This window comes from Equus asinus, unplaced genomic scaffold (genome assembly GCF_041296235.1).
Source record: "Equus asinus isolate D_3611 breed Donkey unplaced genomic scaffold, EquAss-T2T_v2 contig_800, whole genome shotgun sequence".
NCBI lineage: Eukaryota > Metazoa > Chordata > Mammalia > Perissodactyla > Equidae > Equus > Equus asinus.
The window spans coordinates 547,464-567,722 of NW_027225517.1; the positions used below are offsets into that span (position 1 = coordinate 547,464).

The 20,259-nt window shown below is 57.1% G+C and overlaps 1 protein-coding gene across 1 annotated transcript in view; it reads left to right on the forward strand.

The window, feature by feature from the left end:
- Nucleotides 1-3,954: 3,954 nt before the first annotated feature.
- Nucleotides 3,955-20,259, forward strand: part of LOC106846401 (liprin-alpha-1) — a 179,051-nt gene continuing 162,746 nt past the window's right edge. Inside the window, 8 exon segments of the mRNA XM_070503739.1 lie at nt 3,955-4,105; nt 5,936-6,046; nt 7,570-7,680; nt 8,214-8,324; nt 8,892-8,918; nt 10,685-10,740; nt 14,852-14,921; nt 17,229-17,377. Of these exon segments, the coding sequence (XP_070359840.1) occupies nt 3,994-4,105; nt 5,936-6,046; nt 7,570-7,680; nt 8,214-8,324; nt 8,892-8,918; nt 10,685-10,740; nt 14,852-14,921; nt 17,229-17,377 (747 nt within the window). The 5' untranslated portion in view covers nt 3,955-3,993.

The window sequence follows — 20,259 nt, forward strand, 5'->3', positions numbered from 1 at the left end:
TGGCGCAGCAGTTAAGTTCGCACGTTCTGCTTCGGAGGCCTGGGGTTCGCCGGTTCGGATCCCAGGTGTGGAATGGCACCGCTTGGCACGCCATGCTGTGGCAAGCATCCCACATAGAAAGTAGAGGAAGATGGGCACGGATGTGAGCTCAGGGCCAGTCTTCCTCAGCAAAAAGAGGAGGATTGGTGGCAGATGTTAGCTCAGGGCTAATCTTTCTCAAAAAAAAGAAAAGAAAAGAAAAGAAAAGAAACCTCCTTCTGGAGCCTTCTCCAGAGTCTTTTTAACCACCTGGCTTTCGTATTCAGGTTCCTTGTGAACAGGTGGGAATTCTGATTTTCAGGGGCCCTAGGCACTTCTGCCTTTGTGGGCTCCTTCCTCTATGGGGAAAAAACATTATATTTTACAATAGCATTGATACAAAGATGACTCCAGTAACATCACATTTATAGAACATACATACTTTCTCCAACCTAAATGTTAATTTTCTTCTTCTGCTTTTAAAATAAAGCCCTTTCGTAGGCCTTTGTGGTGGGCTGATGGTGGCCTCCAAAAAGATGCGTCCACTTCCTGATCCCTTGCGTTGGGATATTACTTCATACGGCCACAGAGAGGGTTCAGTTAAAGACTTGAGGAGTTATCCTGGATTCTCCCGAGGGCACGAAATGCAGTCCCGTGTCTCCTTCTGAGAGAGAGGCAGTGGGGGCTTCAGAGGGACACACAGAGGAGAAGAGAAGGTCACGTGCAGCCAGAGGCAGCGCCTGGACGATGCAGCCGCAAGCCAAGGCTAGCCGGCAGCCACCAGAAGCTGGAAGAGACAGGAAAGCTTTCTCCCCGCCAGCGTCCAGGAGGGATGCACGCCTGCCCACACCTCGGTTTCCAATTTCCGATCTCCAGGTGGGGAGAGAATAACTTTCGGTTGTTGTATAAATCCTAGACCACGGTAACTGGGTCCAGCAGCCCCTGAAAGTGCACATAGCCCTACAGGCATCCGGGCCGCAGGGACCCGGTCCCCGGCGCATCCCAGAGATGTCCCCGCTCGTCGTCCCTGCCTCTCGCACTGTCCCCTTTGTATTCCGTTAGGACCATCATGGCAGGGGCGGCCAGGGAACGTGCTGGCTCGTGGAAGGGAACGGAGTAAGGAGGACCCGGCCTTGGGGACCGCAGGCGCCGTCCAGGCCCGGCTCCTCCGCCCCCGCGGGCTCTCAGCTCAGCGAGGAGACACGTGGACCGCCGGCGGGCCTCCATCCCGCCCTCGCTGCCGGGAGAACACAACTTCCGGGTCTCCTGGAAGCCTCCGCCAAGTCCCATTGGACCCGGTTGAAGCACGTGCTTGCTCCTGAGCCAATCAGCGTTAGAGGAGTGCAGTGAGCTGATTGGCTGAGGCCTAGGTCTCCGGATGCTCCCTGGGGCTCAGGCTGAGGCTCCCTCCGCAAGTTGGACGGCAGGTCATGGAAGGAAAGGTGGGGAAACCTGAGGCAGAATTGAGGTGTCCACAGTTTTCCCATTGAAAGAGGGTGCTCTGAATAATGTCTCCCAGACCACAGGTGTGGGTCCCAACTGGGGTCTCGCCCTCTTGCTATGTGGCTTCAGGTAGGGCACCCAGCCTCTCTGATCTCCTGCATCTCTGCTTTAGTAAAATGCAGATACCTTACCCTGCCTGCCTGCCTCGCGGGCTTTCGGTTCCCCTTACAGCCAACTAAGGGGCAACACTTATGGGGCACTTTCTGTGTGCCTGGCCCTGGGCTAATCCAACGACATGCGGTCGCCGTATTACAGCTCCAGGGTGCAGGTGCTAGCTGCGCAGATGGGGAGCTGGACACGTCACCGCCCGCTCCGCTCACTGTGGGTAGTAGCGATGGGCGTGAAAACACTTCTATCAATCTGACCTCGATGTTTCCCATTCTCTTCCATCTCTGCGCCTTTGCTTGAATTTCTTCCTCTTCCCGGGACGCCTTCCTACCTTTTATGACCTCATCCTGCTTACTCTCAAAGCCCCAACTCAAGCCACGTCTCCAGCATCACTTCTTGGACCTCACCTCGATGTGCCACGGCCCCTCCAATGGACCAAGTCCAAAACTCTATTCTTACTCTCCCCACTCCATCTTGATGCCTCTCTGCCCCACCGCTGCCCGTTTCCCCATCTAGGCGCCTACTCAGATGCTCAGAGTCACCCTTTTGTAAGGAAAAATTTCAGACTTCAGCATGGGCACAACTTATCACTGGATATTCTTTCAACAGAACGCCGGAGCCTCCGATGATCATCTCATTCCGTGGGATGTGTGCCTCTGTTCTTGCCTAATCTATTTCATACCTCTGGAAAACAGACAGCAGTGCAAGTAATTCTTGTCTATAGAAGCTCAAATTAGCTGTGTCCAGTGACATACGAGTGACTGTTGCCCTACGGGCAGACCAGTTTTTGCAAATTCGTTTCAGCATTCCTTTGACTTCTCCTTTGAATAAGTTGTAACATTTTATCACTTCATTCGTTATTAAGGTAAATAAAATCTTTGATGTGTTCATTTTATATACGCATGAAAATAGTTTTCTTTTTGAAAAAAATTATCCTTTGACACCTGACATCTCCTTCCCCACCCCACAGCCCCATCCATCCTCAAGCCTGACAATTTAACTTTCTCAATGTCTCTTGTATCCACTCGCTTCTCTCCCTCTTACCCGCCACCACCAGTCTGCCTGAACTGGCTGTCCGAGCTCCTGCCTGGCCCTCTTCCCATCCGTTCTCCACACAGCTGTTAGAGGGATTTCACTACCGTCCAAACTGCATGATGTCTCTTCTCTGTTTAACTTCCTCCAAGGACTTCCCATTTCTTTTAGAATAAAGACCAAGGTCCTTGCTGTGCCCTTCCAACCTCTCCATGACCCGGCCCCATCCCACCCCACTTCCCTGCTTCATCACCACACTTCCGCTACACTGAACTGCCTTCAGTTCCTCTGTGGCAAGACCTTTCCGATCCCAGGGCCTGTGCACGTGCTGTTTTCTCACCTGGAAAATTCTTCGCTCCTTACCTGGTTTACTTCTATTTGGCCTTCAGATCTTGGCACAAAGGTGAATTGCTCAAAGAAACCTTGTCTGATCTCTTGGATGACTTCATGTCCCACCTTTTCCCCAGTATAATTTCATGACACCTTTGACTTCTTCCTCACAGCATTTATCTTTTTTCCTAATTATCTATCTATGTGATTAACGCCTGATTCCCCTTCTAGGCTGGAAGGTTCCTGAAGGCAAGGGCTGTGTTTATTCTGCTGACCTTCTATCTCTGATGCATACCTGACCTTCTCTGGATGGACAGAAGAATGGATGATGAATGGATGGATGATGGATAGATGGATGGTGGGGTGGGTAAATGGAGGGTGGATGGGTGGATAGAGAAGATGGATGATGGATGGATGGATGTGTGGGTGAGGGATGGATAGAAGGATGGGTGGATGAATGGAGGCTGGGTGGACAGATGGATGACGGATGGATGGGCGGATAGAATGGAGGGTGGATGGAAGAAAAGGGATGATGGATGGATGATGAATGAATGGATGGATGATGGATGGATGAATAGAGAACAGATGGACGGATAGATGTATGGGTGATGGATGGATGGATGGATGGATGGAGGGGTGGATGATGAAGACGCTCGTCCCTCCAGCTGACTGGCGGTCACATTCACCTCTTGGGAGTCCTCAGGGCTCATGCACTGGGCACTGACCCCCAGGCCTGGCTCATTTTCCCTTTCTCACCCCGGGCAGAGTTGTCAATCCTCGAGTCCCACCTGGGATCGCCTGCATCTGAGCACACTCTCGTGCGCACACGGTGGGCGCTCCGTACATTGACTCTGCGTGTAGGAACAGAGTGTTTCCAGGCACGCTTTGCAGGCTCGCACCCCGGCGGAGCTCGGCCCGCGCTGCCCGCGCACGCGCGCGAGGGAGGCGGCCGGGCGAGGGGCGGGACGTGCCGGGGAGGGGCGGGGCCTCGTCGGGACCTGGATGAGGCCCCGCCCCCGCCCAAGGAACCGGAAGTGGAGCCGGGCGCCTGGGAGCGGCGGGCGCGGAGGGGCCGGGGCCGGAGTCGAGTGGGGCCGGACTGAGCCAGGCGGCGGTGAGCGAGCGCGGCTCTCGCCGGGCGGGGGGGGCCGGCCCCTCCGCGGCGCTCCTGGGGCGCCCCCGGGCCCCGAAAAGGGAAGGAAGCGGCGGCCGCAGCGGTCTAGCCGCTCTTCCGCTCGCGGTTTCGGGTCGGCCGCGGGGGGAGCGCGGGCGAGGCTTCCCCAGGCCGGGGAGCCGGGGCCGGGGGCCGAGGGGTGGGGGCCGGGGGGCCGCGGGGTGAGGGGCGGGGCGCCGAGCGGTGGGGAGGGCCTGGTGTCGGGGAGGGAAGGGCAGTTCTGAGGTTTAGGGGTCCGAAGGGGAGGGGCCGGGGCTGCAGGGAGGAAGGGGAGGAGAGGGCCAGACGGGGAGGGGGTCTGGGGTCTGAGAGGGTGCCCGGGACCCGGGGGCTAGGAGAAGAGAGAGTGGAGGAGCCGAGGGTCGGAGGGGGGCGAGGTGCGAGAGAGGCCATGCTGGGAGGGGGTGGGGTTCGGGGGGAGGGGCTCAGGGCCCAGGGGTTTAGGGGAGGGGGGTGGAGGGCCGAGGGGAAGGGGCTGGGGTCCAAGCGGGGCGAGGTAGGAGAGGGGCCCTGCGGGGAGGGGTCCGGGATCGGGGGCGACGGGATCAGGGCCCTGGGGTTTAGGGGAAGGAGTTGGAGGGCCGACGGGGAGGGGCTTGGGTCCAAGCGGGGCGAGGTAGGAGCGGGGCCCTGCGGGGAAGGACCGAGAGGGGCCGGGGTCTCCCTGGCGCCCGGGCGGGGCCGTCGCAGCCGCGGCTCCTGCGGCCCGGCCCCCACCTACAGAGGGGTTTAGCAATCAGGTCACTGGAAATGCAGCGACACGCGCAGCTGCAGACGGCCGAGAGGCTCTAAATTTGGAGCCATCCCTCTTCTGGCTGTGTTGGAAATCAGCAGAAAGGTGCTTCTGGGTTTTTGGTTCCTCTGTTTGAATCGCCTGAGTGTTGCACCAGGAACTCGATCCCCGCGGGCGGCCTCCCTGGAGCGGGTGCGGGGCTTCCTCCGCCCGCGGTCTGTGGACGTGTCGGGCCTGGGGGCGGGGGTGGGATGGGGGGGTTCCGTTTCCCGCTGATCGCAGCGCTGGCGGCATCCCCAGTGAGCGCGCCGCTTGGCGCAGGGCTGCGTGGGCCCCGCGGCGCTCTGCCTGGCTAATCCCCCAGGCCCTGACCGCGGGATTCAGCCGGGCGCCGGCTGGCGAGGGCTGAGATCCCAGGGCTGTGGGTCGGTGGGCCCCCCTGCCCGTGGCTGAGCGCGGCTGAGCCCCTGGCGCAGTCCTGACTCTCCTCTGGTTGGAAAAGTGCTCCCAGATGCTCAGGGAGCCGGGCAGAGTCCTAGAGGCAACTTTCAGACCCGCTGGAAGAAGGAGCCAAGGGGATGCAGAGTTGGTTTTGATCCTCTGCCCCCCAGGAACTGGAAGTTACCCCCACCCCGTTCCCGCCCCACAGCTGACTTGTAGTGGAAGCATCTTGTTAGACTTATTCTTGAAACACTTTTGAGTGTATGTAAGTGGTGATTCAGACCTTTGCTCGCTGCCGTGCAGTCGGTGCTCAGAAAGTGTCTGAACGGTGAACTTCCGAGGTGGGAACGCAGTTCACGTCTGCCATCATGAACGAAGTGCCCCTAACAGGTGAAAGGGACGCTGTAGACTGAGTCGAGCGTCACGCGTGGGTGACAGTGGGTGGCACGCGTGGGTGACAGTGGGTGGCTCATGTGTTTTAGAATGTGTGCTTGATCTCTTGCTGAGTCACACCGCGAGTCGTTTCTGTTCTGGTTCAACCAAGCGCCGGGTTAGCTCATATCTGCTCCCATGCCCACTGCTGCGTGTCTCCACAGACTACTCCAGCAGCCTCGGCGGCAAGTATGGCGTGCAGGCCGACCGGGTGGACAAGAGCGCCGTGGGCTTCGACTACCAGGGCAAGACGGAGAAGCACGAGTCGCAGAAAGGTCCGCCCGGGCGGCGCCCCGCAGCCCGTGCACCGCGCGGCCTGCCCCCTCGCCGCTGCTTCCCACACGCTTACAGACATGCGCACTGGGGCGTTTCCCCTGTGTACGGCGGGTCACGTTATAGTTACACGGTTTTTTAACTCAAACGTTTGGCCGTTGTTGTTCCGTTCAGGTCAGCGTAGGGGTCTGTCGCGTTTTTGGTGACTGCTCAGTCCTTGTGGTGGGAAGATCCCGTAGTCTACGTAACCATTCCTCTGTGGAATGTACAAGTTAGGTTATTTTCAATTTTCGATGTTAAAAGTCGACTGCATGAGTATTCTTCTCCCTGTGTCTTATGTACGTAAGTGGTTATTCAAGAGTAAATTCCTAGAAATATAATTGGGTCAGAGAACACTGAATTAAAATTTCGATAGATTGCCAGATTGTCCTCAGAAGCCGTGCTGGCTTCCTTCGCTGTGGCGGCCTCGCGGGTCACTTACTGCCGTCACCCGGCGAGGGCTGTAGGTGGAGGGCGTTAGATTCAGCCCCTCCTGCAGAGGCCATGAACCGTTGGTTCTCCTCATTGTTTTGTTTGGCCTGTACATTTAGATTTTTTAAAATGATTGCCAACATATAAAAACTGAGAGCTCACGTATTTAAAAAAATCCCAGGTTTCTTTAAAGAACAAAACCAAAACCCAGCACTGGAAACCCCACTGGCTTGGCGTTTCTCCGAGGAGCTGGCCGTGGGCCAGCCCAGTGTCCCTTTGCCGCAGGTGTCACTTCCGTTACAGCAGGTGGCGTGCGGTGCGGGGTCGCTGTCACTGCCTTCTCTCCCTCCCTCCTTGGAGCAGACCTGTGCTCCTCTGCCCCACGCGCACCCAGTTCCTCAGGACCTGCTGCTGGATGCCTTGCAGTCTGCACTGACTTTCTCCCCAAGAGGCCTCTGGGGCAGAGGAAATGCCACTCTGGGAGGTCGGGGGCACAGCCCCAAGTGCCTGGGCAGGCAGGCTCCTCGGCAGCCCCAGGCCTTTGCGGAAGGGGTTTGCTCCGCGCGCTCGTGCGTTGACGTGCCCACGATGGAGTCCTCCTTTAGTGCAGAGAGAACCATTCCACTGGCGGAGCTTTGAGAGCTGATGTTTCTGGAGGGCGTTCCAGGTTTATCCTGTCTTTGCAGGCACCCCTGCATGCCTCTCCTTGTGCTGGTCCATGAAGCAGAGGGACCCATTAAAAGCCGGCTGCTCGGCTCGTGCTGCTCCAGAAGCTTTGTAATAAACTGTTACTCCATGCTGTCTTTTGGAATGAAGGAAAGATGCTACAGTTATAAATCTGCTGTCTTTATAGGACTCTTCCTAGTCCTGTTATTACATACGAGCAAGACTTTTAGATATTTTCTGTATCAGTGATCTTATAGTGAGCCTAAAAGATTTTTGGTTTATATTTTTTTTAATTGAGTGTTAAAAGTATTTTCTTGAAGCCTGCTGGAATCCACAGCTTGCTCACTGGTTGTGTTGCTGGCCTGTAAACTGCTTTCCTTGTTTTTAGATTACTCCAAAGGCTTCGGTGGCAAGTACGGTATCGACAAGGACAAGGTGGATAAAAGTGCCGTCGGCTTTGAGTATCAAGGCAAAACAGAGAAGCACGAGTCCCAGACAGGTGCCTGCATCTTACCAGCTCTCCAGCCGGTGACCATTATCGGGACGGGTGGTAACCAGAGCAGCAGACAGGGACGGAGCGTAACCAGCAGCCCTTAATACGGACATCTCTCAGTTAAGCAGCCAGCTTTAAAACAGCAAAGCAGAAACACAGCTGTTACATGAGAGATCGACTCTTGCCAGTTTTTTTGGCTCTAACACCCCAGCAGTGCCGCTTGTGCTAATAGTGTCGCGTGTGTAAGTGGTGGGACTGTGGGGCTCCGGTTGCTGCTTAAGCTGCATCGCTTGGCGCTGCTTCTGTGGGGTCCCGTCTGCGTTTATTCGGAACGCTGGGATTACAGATGGGGTCAGTTTCCATACGCTGTATGAGGAGGGCCTCTTGATGAGTGTTACCTAAAGTTTTACCGAAGATCTGAGAGAGAAGGGATGAATTGAGCGAATTGTGTGTATTGACGTGCATTGAAAAACATGTTTTCTCTCTGTTGCCCGGGCTATCTGTTAATACCAGTTTGTGTCCTTTTTCTAATCCATTAGACTACGTGAAAGGGTTTGGAGGAAAATTTGGTGTGCTGACAGACAGACAAGACAAATGTGCTCTTGGCCGGGATCACCAGGAGAAATTGCAGCTGCACGAATCTCAAAAAGGTACCTTCATTTTGAATCTCCTACTTGGGATCGTTTCCCGAGTTTATTTCCCTTCCCAGGTCCGTCACTGTGCCGTGTTTTTGCCGTGTCTCTGTAGCAGTGGTGTTGTGTCTTCAGTGTGGGAGGTTGTCGTAGCCCTCCCGTGATTTGAGACAGCCCTTCAGCTAGAGGAGTGAGGAACCCCCGTCCCCTCCCACGGGAGGGCTCCCGCGAGAAGGCCCCATGTCACTGGGCTTCTGGAGCGCTGGTCACTGCCTGCAGCAGCTCTGGGAACGCTGTTTTCTGCCCTGAGGGGGCGGCCAGAGGGGCGACAGCGATCCAGTCCATGAATTGGTGCTGATAAAGCGTGCTGTAGGCTGTGGAAGGGGATGCCTCCTCTCTGCCCAGGAGTGTGTGCTTTCCACGACAGAACCATGTCCCTGGGAAAGTAGCACGTGGGGACGGGAGACCTCTGAGTGAGCCCCAGACTCACCCCGTCCTTTCAGCCAGCACAGATGGAGGTGGGGCTGGTACGCGTTGCCGTGCAGTAACCTCGTGTATAACGTGTCTCTTTCTTCACATGCGCAGAGATGCGTTCTCTTGTCTGCAGCGTGGGTAGGACCTAGAAAGAAACCTCAAAGCGTGGAGTGGCTTTCCCGAATTACTTGAAATACAGTTCCTAACCTGGTCTCTGATCTTGGCTGGAGTGTTAAGAGTTTGAGTTTGCCCTCTAACCTTTGAGCCCAGTTTTGACTGTTGCTGAGCCTGCGAGCTGGCTCTGCAGCCCCTGAGCCTGGCAGAGCTTTTCCTTTCTCTAAACGATGTACTTGATTCTTGCCCATGCTCCCACGATTCTAACCAAACTGTGTTTCCTCTCTCGGTTTTCTCCACTGTTGCTTGTGGATTTCCAGGTTATAAGACTGGTTTCGGAGGCAGATTTGGTGTTCAGTCCGAGAGGCAGGACTCCTGTGCTGTGGGGTTTGATTACAAGGAGAGACTGGCCAAGCACGAGTCCCAGCAAGGCACAGTTGCTCACCACCCCCCGCCCCCGCCTCCCCTCCAGTGCGGCCACTTCTAGCACAGACTTCCAGCCTCAGCCTTGCCAGCACCCTCTGTGCCCTCGAGGGGCACTCGGGCGTTGAAACCCAGGTGTATGCTGGAGCCATGGTCGCCTGCACTCCTCCCACCCCCATTCACTTGTTCCCTGGCACCATGGGGTTTGTGCTTGGCAAGACATGGCCGTAGTTTGCAGGGTGTGTTGCCCTAAACCCATAACGTGGCTCCGTCCTGGAGTGGGGTGTCCCTGGTCTCCCAGCAGCCTTCTGCTGGAGCTCTTGCTGTTGACCGTGACTTACCTACTGAGTAAGCCACCTGACTGCCTCTGAGACGGGGAGAACCATGTTTAGTTCAGCCAGAGGCGCGGGACACCGAGGGGCAGGGGCAGGGGCAGGGCAGCCGTGTTCTGTGTGGTCTCTGTTTCATCATGGTGGTGTTTTTTTGACCAGGGGTGGGAGGTGTTTTTCGTTTGTTTTGGTTTTTTTGACGACACCACCTACGTATGACTTCCTCACACAGAGCTAAACGGTATGTACAGGAAGCTAAGAAGACACAGGAAATTTCTAGGTGTATCTGTTGGGAGTCCACACGGTGAACACATTTCTCCTTAGAGCAGTTATTTAATTGCTGTCCAAATTCGGACTTGGCCGTTAGAACCTGGACACACGAGCGGAAGACAAGGACGGTCCTCCTTGCCAGGGCAGAGCGTAGGCTCTGTCCCCTGGTTGGGAACACACGGCCGTGTTCAGGCGAGGGACGGCGGACGCAGCTGATCTGGTGCTGATCCGGCAGCCTGCGCGGAGATGGCCTTGGCTCTGCGTGGCCTTAACGCCGTGTGACGGTGTGACTGTCATGGAGATCTGTGTTGCTACGTCCTAAGAGTTGGCTGGTAGAATTTCCCCATGGAATTTTTTTTTTTTCTTTTAAAAAGCAAGAAAACAGCTGCCTCGAGCCTCTGCCTAGTCCTAGTAGGGCGGGAGCGGTGCCAGGTGGAGGACTGTGCTGTTGGAGTGGCACGCTGCCCCGCGCCTGTGCTGGGCCCTCGGCTCACGGCCTGCCAGTCCACACGGCACCCTCTGTCCCTCAGGAGAGCGCGGGACGCATGCGCACACCCCTTTTCTGCTTCTCCCCCGCCTGTGTGCTGAACACCACGGGTAGAAACCAACTCAGCTTGCAAGTGAGGACCGCGTGGGGTGCGGTTCTGGTCTCTTTCTGCTCGGGGTGCGTCGTCTTGGGCTGTTTCTGGGTGTGTTTGCATGCCTCTGCCCCGGGCACCTCGCTGGTCCTCAGCCTAAGTGTAAGTGTTGTGTTGTGCCACTTTGCAGACTATTCCAAAGGATTCGGCGGAAAGTACGGGGTCCAGAAGGACCGGATGGACAAGGTAAGGATTCCAGATCCAGGCCTGAGTGTCTTCTGCTGCCGTGTTCGGGAATTTAGGAGGTCCGGGAATTCGTGGAGCTCTTGGTGTGTCAGCGCACGGCTCCGTGGATGGTCTGGGGTGGGGTGTGGCTCAGGTTTTCAGAAGCACGAACGTTTAAGTCGGGCACGTGTCATCACTGATGGTGCCGATTGCTGACCTGTATGCCAGGCCTCGTCTACCGGTCACGGACATCCTCTCCGGTACCCGACATGGTCGTGCTGTGGGGGAGAGACTGTCCCTGTCCCCTTTTGCATTTGGGGGTCCCTGGCCAGGCAGGCTCAGTGCTTGGCCACAGCATAGCAGCAAGTGGCGGGGCCACCTTTGGAAGCCAGGCATTAGGCTCTGGGGCCAACACGAGACCCTTGAGGACATGTGGCTGTTTGAATCCAAAGTAGTTAGCGGTAAACCGGTTGGAAATTGAGCTTGGTCACACTGTCCATGTCAGGAGCTCAGTAGGCACGTGTGGCGGCGGCGGCTCTGGGAGCGCGCGGGTCTAGAACATCTGTATCATGGTTCATGGTGGAAGGTCCACGGGACAGGGACCGTCTCGAGGCAGGTCCTGCCCACAGCACCGCCTCCCACGGGTGTCCCGGGGAACACGCTTGTTTCTCACTGGGGACTTTGTCACACGGTGTCGGATCTCTGAGAGTCAGTCTTAAGTGTATCAGACGGCCGTTTTTCTAGCGTACGGTCCAGCCATAGCAGAGTCTACACTTAGAGCGGGTGTGGAGTTGTCCACACGAGGACACATGTGGCTTGTATCTCCTGAGCGAAGACGGAGGCTGTCCTGCCTGGTCCTGTGCCCGGCCTGTGGTCAAGGACAGCAGGGCCAGTCCTCACGGAGTTCTGCTGCTGTCAGGCTCACAGCTGACCACACAGAGGCCGTCACCCAGGGGCTCCACCACGTGACCACGCATGGGCCCTGGGAGCATGTGGCAGGCCCAGGGCTCAGGCTGAGGGGCCAGAAGGGTCCTGGGGAAGTGAGAGGCTGGGCTCAGCTTTGACGGGTGGAGCATGCCGGGAAGATGGGCCAGGAGCCTGGAGAGCAGGGGCATAGCGTGTGTGCGGGGGTGGGGGTGACGCCGCAAAGACTGTTAGGGTCTCACTGCAGAGGAGGGCCGAGGGGTGAGGAGCTGGGAGGGACCATCTCGGGGAGCCCTGCAGACTACGTACGTCAGGTTTCGTTCTTCATCAGATGAGTCCTGAGTGGCCCTCGACGGGTTTGGCAGGCAAGTGACACAAACGGGATCTGTGTTGAGACGACCCTGGTCACAGTGTGGAAGTGGATTGTGGAGAAGCAGCGAGGCTGTGGCCCCAGTTAGGAGGTGGCTTCAGTGGTGTGAGCAGGGTGCAGTGCTGGCTTGGGCAGGGGCTCGTGGCAGAGGGAGAGCGGCACTGACCTCAGCGAGGCGGGAGGTAAAGCACCTGGCTTCAAGGGCTGGGGGGGCAGGCAGGACTGCCCCAGGTGGACGGTGGGCCTCTGCTGAGCTGGGGCGCCTGGGAGGAGCAGGGGTGGGTAGCTGAGTCGGCTGTGGGTGTGTCCGGGGTGGGCTACCCAGCAGGGCAGGTGGACGAGAGTGTGGCTGGACCAGAGGCAGACGGCCACTGCACAGATGTGGACGGAGCCGGGGTCAAGTCGGAGGCCAGGAGAGCCTGCAGAGTGGTGAGCGGGGCCCAGGGACACACCTGGGGATGGCAGCAGTCAGGCTGGTAGAGGAGACTGGGAAGTGCACCCAGCAAGGTGGGGGGAGCCCACAGGGTCTGGTGGTGCTGGTCTGAGGGTAGAGAGCTTTGGGGCGGGGGGGGTCACCTGTGCCCAGCAGTGCTGCTGGTGGGGGTCACGTCTGGGCGAGTAACGTGGTAGCCCCGGGAGTCCTGGTGAGGGCATTGTTGTGGGTGTTGGGGGGCAGGTTGGGGGAAGCTGGCCTGCGGGGACCTGCACCGTGTGGGGAGGGTCAGTCGTAGAGTCGGCAAGCTTGGGCCCGCTCCGCCCACTGTGGTCCTGTGAGCTGGGCAGCGGTCAGCCGAGGGGATGGTTCTGTTTAAGATGGAAGAGACCAGAACATGTAGGGGAGCCCAGGCCGTAGACAGGCATGTGGAGGGAGACCGTGAGGTGGTGCTGGTGGAGAATGTGGGGTCACTGAGACGCAGCCGTGGACGGTAGAGCCTGACGAGGGGGCCTGCGACCGAGGCAGGGTGGTGGCTTGGCGCAGAGGTTGGGTGAGCCTGTGTCTGACGGTGACTGTGGTTCCTGTTGGTGGTGTGACGGCGTCCACGTTGTACAGTTGGTGGCCTGAGGCTTAGGAAGGTGAGGGAGCTGTGCGGGGTCCCAGTGAGCTGCGTGTGGAGGGATTCGGGTGTGAAGTCCCTATAGGGGATGGAAACGGGTTGAGGGGTGTCCAGCAGGTGGGACCTGGGAGAGGTCGTGACCTTGAGTTGCCAGGCTGGACCGAGGGGAGGGAGGAGCAGGCGCCGCGTAGAGGAGGGCGGTGAGAGGGAGAAGCTTCTAGTCGGCAAGCGGGTCTTGGTGATGGGGGTGTGCTGTGGAGGAGGTGGGGCGCGGTGTGGTGGGGACGCTGCAAGCGAGAACGAGAGGTTGGGGGCCGTGTTTGCTGGAAGCCCCCAGGTGACGGCAGAGAACTGGCTCTGGGCAGCATGCTGGAGAACTGGCTGGGCCGGGCAGATGGGGGCGACAGGAGGGGCCCATGGGGAGGGTGCTGACGCCTCTGCCCCTGAAGCCACAGGGCAGGCAGGAGCCTGATGGGACAGCCGGAGGGCAGCCGGGGGGCAGGGCAGGGAGTGAGTGTGAGAAGAGATTGTTCTGGAGAGAGGTGGCAGAGGCCCGGTCTGGTGGGCCGGTGGTCTGGGAAGGGAGAGTGCTTGGTCAGGGCAGCTGAGCGGTTGCACTCGGAGAGGGGGGCAGGGGGGCCAGGGTGGCCCGGGCGCCGGGCTCTCAGGCTGGCTGTGGCTGGGTGTGGCAGACGGGTGGGCGGACAGCCGTGCTCTGGCCGAGCGGGGTGGCTGTGGAGGGAGAACGGGGCTTTGGGGGAGGGTGGGGGCCTGGCCCGTGTGTGCGACACTCAGCGCAGGGGTCAGCCTGTGCCTGGACGGGAGGGAGCTGCCACTCACAGTCATCCTCAGATAGTGCCCGCTAACTTCAGGTCCACGTCCTCGGGGCCCTGCTCCCCTGATTTGTGTCAGGAAGGCAGTGACTGTCCCACACCCCAGGTGTGTCACTGGGAAGTGGTTGCTCACGAAGAAACCGAGGATGGCCCGTGGTTCCCAGAGCCTGTCTGCATCAGTGTCTGCGTCAGCATCAGCCTTGAAGGAGCAGCTGTCGCTCAAAGTGTCGTCTGACAGAATTGGGCCCCCGCAGTCACGCTTGTGGGGGATGTGGACGGTCAGGCCAGGCGAGGCTTGCGGCACTGTGTCCCCTCCCGGGGCGAGGGCTAGAGCAGAACCCGCACCTGGTTTCTGATTGCGCAGGTGCAGATATGCTTTTGGGTTTTTTCCTACTCTTTTTTGTGGGGCAGTTTTAGCCAATTTGAGAGGATGGTACAGAGATTTCCCATATGCCCCCCGCCCCCACCACGCACAGCCTCCGCCACCATCAGCATCCTCCGCCAGCTGGGACGTTGGGTACAGTCCGCGAGCCTACGCTGACAGGTCGTCGTCACCAGAGTCCATGGTTGACTTTAGCGTCCACTCTTGGTGCTGGACGTTCTGTGGCTTTGCACACGTGCGTAAGGACATGTGTCCCCCTTGCACTGCCCTACAGAGTATTTTCACTGCCCTAGAAATCCTCTGTGCTCCGCCTGTCCATCCCTCCTCACATGTGTACTTTTTCTTCTCACGCTGACCCGTGTCATCACCAGCAAGTGTGTGTCGTAACCCTTCTCATGCCTCAGTTAACTTGCAGAACAGAGAAGGAGATACGAAAGCTTTGGGCTCCCCGGTGGGCTCTTTGGGAAGGTCGAGGGCAGGCTTTGCCGTCTGGGTGAGGTGGCAGCCGTCACGGGGTGTGAGGAGCAGAGAACAGTGCCTTCCTGATGTTCCTTTCCTGTCTCGATAGAATGCTTCAACCTTTGAGGATGTCGCGAAGGTGGCCTCCACGTATCAGAAGACTGTCCCTGTCGAAGCAGGTGAGTCCTGGCGGACCCCTTACCGGCACTGTGGTTTTTCCAGGAGGAAATTCCACGCTCTTTGGTTGTCCCAGGAAAATGCTCAGGGCAAAGGGTAGTTGGGGGGCTGGCCCAGTAGCACAGCGCTTGAGTTCGCATGTTCTGCTTCGGCAGCCCGGGGTTTGCTGGTTCGGATCCCGGGTGCAGACATGGCACCACTTGGCAAGCCATTGTGTGGCAGGCGTCCCACATATACAGTGGAGGAAGATGGGCACGGATGTGCGCTCAGGGCCAGTCTTCCTCAGCAAAACGAGGAGGATTGGTGGCCGATGTTAGCTCAGGGCTAATCTTCCTCCAAAAAAAAGGGTAGTTGGCAGATTGTGCACCGGGAGCAGATGGAGCATGAGTGGAGAGATGGAGCTGAACGGGGCGATGGAGCTGAATGGGGAGCAGAGTCGTTCCTGTGTATTTTCAGGAAAGAAATTGACTTCCCTTTTGAGGGAAGATCCTCTTTGTTCCTGCAGAGGGTCAGAGGCAGCTTTCCCACACAGCGTGTTGTGCTCTCCGGCCGTGGGGATCTGCTTTGGTGGGTGCCTCCCAAAGTAGAGCTGGGTTAACTGCACGTGTGTGAGGGCCCTTCTCGCTGCTGGAACCGCGTTCTGGGAGGGTCCTGTGGCACCTGCTGCTCAGACACGCTCGCTGGTGCCCCTGGACACGGTCGGCCCTGGCTGTGACCCGAGGGATGTGTTGTAGCGCCTGTGTGCGAGCTGGAGTAGGCGTTCTCTCCTTCGCTCCTTGTCCTCCTTGGGCCTGGTCCAGGCTGCCGCAGTCTGTCCTTTCAGGTGATTGCTCGTGTGAGGGCCTCTTCTAGTCTAGCTGTCTGCAGGGCACACGTTCGGTCATGTGGGCCACGCACTTAAGGAGAGCATTGTTTAGTCAGGAAAATATACGTGCTAGAAGGGAGTGCGTTACAAATAGGACGCAGAGAGTCACCGTCGGTTCACTGTGGACGCCCTGGGCCTGCAGTTCTCGGACTTGGTGCTCCAAGCAGACTTTGACCTCGTAGGAGTTATCGAGGGCCCCAAAGAACTATGTGGGTTACGTCTACTGATCTTTACTTATTGGAAACTAAAACAGAGAAGTTAACATTTTATAATTCATTTAAAAATAATAAAGCCATTACATATCAGCATAATACTTTTATGAAAAAATAACATTTTCAAAACTAAAAAGCAGAAGGGTGGTGTTTTGTTTCTGTCAGTCCCTGTGGTATAAGACAGCCGACTTCTCCCAGCTGCTTCTGCGTCTATGCTAAGTCCTGTTGATGGAGAAAGTCTGGGCTCGCCCAGATCTGCAGCGGAGAGGGAAGGCCGTGTGAGGTCGTCGTGGATGCTCTTTGATGTGACACTCAGAACAGGCTGTGGTTTAGTGGTTTTCTTGAGGCTTGTTCTTCCTTGCACAGCATGATTTTGTAACATGATGCATCGGTCGTTGGAAAATATCGGATCACTGAGTTACGGAGACCCCCCCGCCCCGATGTTGCCGTGTCGTTCTGTAATACCAAAAAAAATCGTGTTTGTGAATACTGTCATCAGTGCTAGCACAGAGTCTTTAAGTAAAACGGGGAAATTGTCATGTGCACGGGAGCAGATACAGGTTTTCCAAAATTCTGATTTTGCTTGAAAGCTTATGTTTTCCCATTGACAACAAATGGTGCGGTTGTTCTTGACGCGATAGGCTTGGTTCGTTTATTTTGGAGGAAATGCGTGCTGAGTACCCAGTGTGCTTAACTACAGCCAGTCAGTTATTTCAGGGACAAATCATGCTCCGTGAGAAGTCAGTTCAACCTGCGACGCAGACAGTCGCACAAGTGTCCTTCCTCGAGACAGCCGCTGAGCTTGGTGTGTGGCAGTGGTGCTGTCTGTGTCCCTCCCGTTTGTCGCACAGAACATTAAAGACGTATGCTCAAGGGTTGAGATTTACTAAAAATTAGTATTTTTTACTGCTTTATCAAGGGCGTCCTGAGGGAAAATTGGCTACTCCCCCCGCCGAGTATATGGTGGTAAAGAATACAATGATGTTTGGAATTTAAACTATTCCATGGCTTATGATGTTCATTGGTCCTGCCGAAAGTGTGCAATGGGCAGAAGGCACGGAGGCCAGTTCATGGGGGGGCGGGCTGAGGTGGCGGCTGGGGGACATCTCCCTTCCATGGCGGGCGGGACCGACGGGTTCCCCCGGGAGAGGTCACGCTGACATGGGGCGGTGGTCCGGGGAGATGGTAGTTGTGTTCTGACATCACACTTAAATCTCTGCTTCCGTCTGCAGTGAACAGCAAAACAAGCAACATCAGAGCTAACTTCAAAAACCTCGCGAAGGAGAAAGAGCAGGAGGACAGGCGGAAGGCGGAAGCGGAGAGGGCGCAGAGCGTGGCGAAGGAAAGGCAGGAGCAGGAGGAACCCCGGAGACAGCTGGACGTGAGTGAGGACCGGCCGCCGCGCTCTCCTGCGCGGCGCGAGGGGACTGGGAACTCTTGGGCCCATGGGTTTGGTTTACTCCTTCCCCGGTGGTCCAGAAGGTTTTCAATAGAGAACATGTGGAACTCCCGTTGGGCTGTCCTCTGAGGGACTTTAGCTTTCAGCTGCCCGTAGAATCAGGTCTTTTGACCACCAGATTCTAGACAGTCGCCCTTGCTGGCTCAGAGCCCGGTAGCCCTCGAGCCTGGTCTCCCTCTGTCCTGCTGTCAGCCCGCGTGCCCTCCGCTGAGCTCCAGTCCAGATGGTCTCCTAGCGTCTCTGTTCCCACCCGTCACACTCTGGGACGCGCCCTTCCCAGGTAGGAGCTTGAGAATACAGAGGAATCCCCTGTGAGGAAGCGGATCTGCTCTTGCAGCTCTCGCTTCTGCAGCCTGGGTCTGCTGCCCTTTCCTGTGAGTGTTTGTAGTGTTTCCCACCAGAGAAGGTAGGAGCGGGAGCCTGGGAGGTGAGCAGGAGGGGTGGGCTCCTCCTTCCTCAACCTGTCCTAGGTGGGCTGGTGTCTGAAGGCTCAGGTCCCTACGTTCTCGCCTACCAACTGGGCGACCCTTGACAGATGAGCTCGCTGTTCTGTGCCTCATGTTCTGGTCCGTGAAATGGGGGTGGAGACACTCATCATGACTCTTTTTGGGGTAGTTAACGAGGTAGAGTCTGAAGTCATGCATGCAACATTGATAAACCATAAAGGTGTGTTTAACTCTGTGGACGTTCTGCCCCAAATCATGGGGGGGAATGTCGAGAACGTGCATAATCAAGGAAATTAACATGCAATAGACAGAAAATGCCGACGCGGAGGACGTGAGTTAAATAAGCCCTGCTGTCTTACCACGTGCGGCGAAGTCGGAATAAGAGTAAGTTTTACGGTTACCATTTACTATTCCTTAATTGCTGGAAAACTTTTAGACATGTCTCCTTCAAGTTTTTAGTAAGCTGCTTGTAAGTTAGCCTTCTTTCATTGCAGAACACACACTCACAGACTACGAGGCATTTTTTCCTGCTCTCTTGGTCTTCTTTTCAAACTGCCCTCCTCATTTTTTGCCTTAGAAGTTTGACCCCTGCCATCTAAGTCGCCTCAGCATCCACAAGATGCAGAAGGGATGGGCTGCTTGAGAAGAAGAAAACTTTTGATCATCGTCACCTAACCTCTCTCCTTTTGAGGGTCTCCTGCTGTCCCTTCGGGTGTGTTGTCCTTCTCTGTCCCCAGCCCCTGCCACCCATCTGCTCTCTTCCTCCTCCCCAGTGAGAGCGAGTCTCCGTCGGCACAGTACTGCTCCCAGCAGAACCCCCTGGGCTGTGGAAGGGCGCTGGAGCACTCGGCTCCCCGACAGCACATGTCTTCTGAGTGCTCCCTCCTGGCAGGCGAGGAGAGTTTGATGTGGGTCACGTACGCCTGACTCTCAGATCCTGGAAGCCCGCCTCTGGGAAGGAGTCTGCCTGTACCCTGCCACCTTTGAGAGGGGCTGTCCTAGAGCCCGTGGCCTGGAGACATGTTTCTAGAAGTGATTCATAGACGAATCCGTGGCCCTGTGCCTCTGCAGGCCCCGGTCTCTCTGCAAGCCCACCCTCAGCCCGGCCGCCCAGCCCAGGCACAGCCCCTTCGAGGAGGCGCTCTCCTGCCTCAAGTACTTGTGGGTGGGTCCAAGTGACTTGTGGTGCTGGGACTCTCCTGTGGGGTGGGGAGGAGAGGGCTCAGATTCTGCTTCTGCCCCTCGCCGGCATGCGTCCCTGGGTGTGTGACTTACCCTCTCCAGGAGCTCAGTCTCCTCGTCTGAAACCTGGAGAAAAATCCAGCCTTCCAGCTGGCAGAACTCGTTCCTGTAGCTGCTGGATCAAATGACCACAAGTTTAGTGGCTTAAAACAACACTCGTTTCCTGTCTATAGTGCTAGAGGGCAGAAGTCCTAACAGGTCAGCAGGGCTGCGTCCGTTCTGGAGGCTGGAGAGGACGACGTTCCCTGGCCTTCTCCAGTTTCTGGAGCCGTCCGCGTTGCACCCTCTGCTTTCGTCACCACACCTCCTGCTCTCTCTCTCACATGGCTGTCTCCCTCTTGTAAGACCCTGTGATGACATGGGCCAACCCAGATAATCCCGGATTGTCTCCCATCTCAGATGCCTAACTTCATCGCATCTGCGGTCCCTTCTGCCCTGTGAGGTCACATGTTCACAGCATCTGGGGCCTGGGATGTCAGCTTGTTTGGGGGCCGTATTCTGTCCATGACAGTCCTCGCTCTGAGCCCCAAAGATTCATGTCTGTACTACGTACAGAATACATTCTGCCCATTTTAAAAGTCTGAGTTGGGTTTGGGTGGGACGGGGGTTGTAGCTCGGTAGTGGTACTGTTGCCTTGCCGACTGCACAGTGAGTAAATCCTGTGGCTTATGTGGTGGCAGCAGGAGTATTACGGGCCACCGAGGTCCTAGTTCTTGAGAATACTTGACTGACTGCGTGACCTTCGCTTCAGAGCAAACTTCCCTTAAGACCTGCTGGTGTTCGGTCTCCGTGCTTGGTACTCTCTGCTCTTTCTGCTGGAGCCGTGTTGCCGCGGAGGCGGCCTGGTGACCCAGAGTGTCCTAGGCGTGTTCTGAGTGCTGCGTGTCTGTCGATCACAGGAGCAGGCCAGAGCCCAGAAGCAGACCCCGCCCGCGTCCCCTGCTCCTCAGCCGGCACAGGAGAGGCCGCCTTCGAGCCCCGTCTATGAGGTGGGTCTTCCGTTGTTTGTGAGTGAGTCTCTGGCTTCTTGAAGCCATCCCTCCTGGGGCAGTGCCGCCACCGCGGACGGCGTGGGCTACCTCCTCAGCTCTGCTAGGTGCCCATCCACAGAGGGCG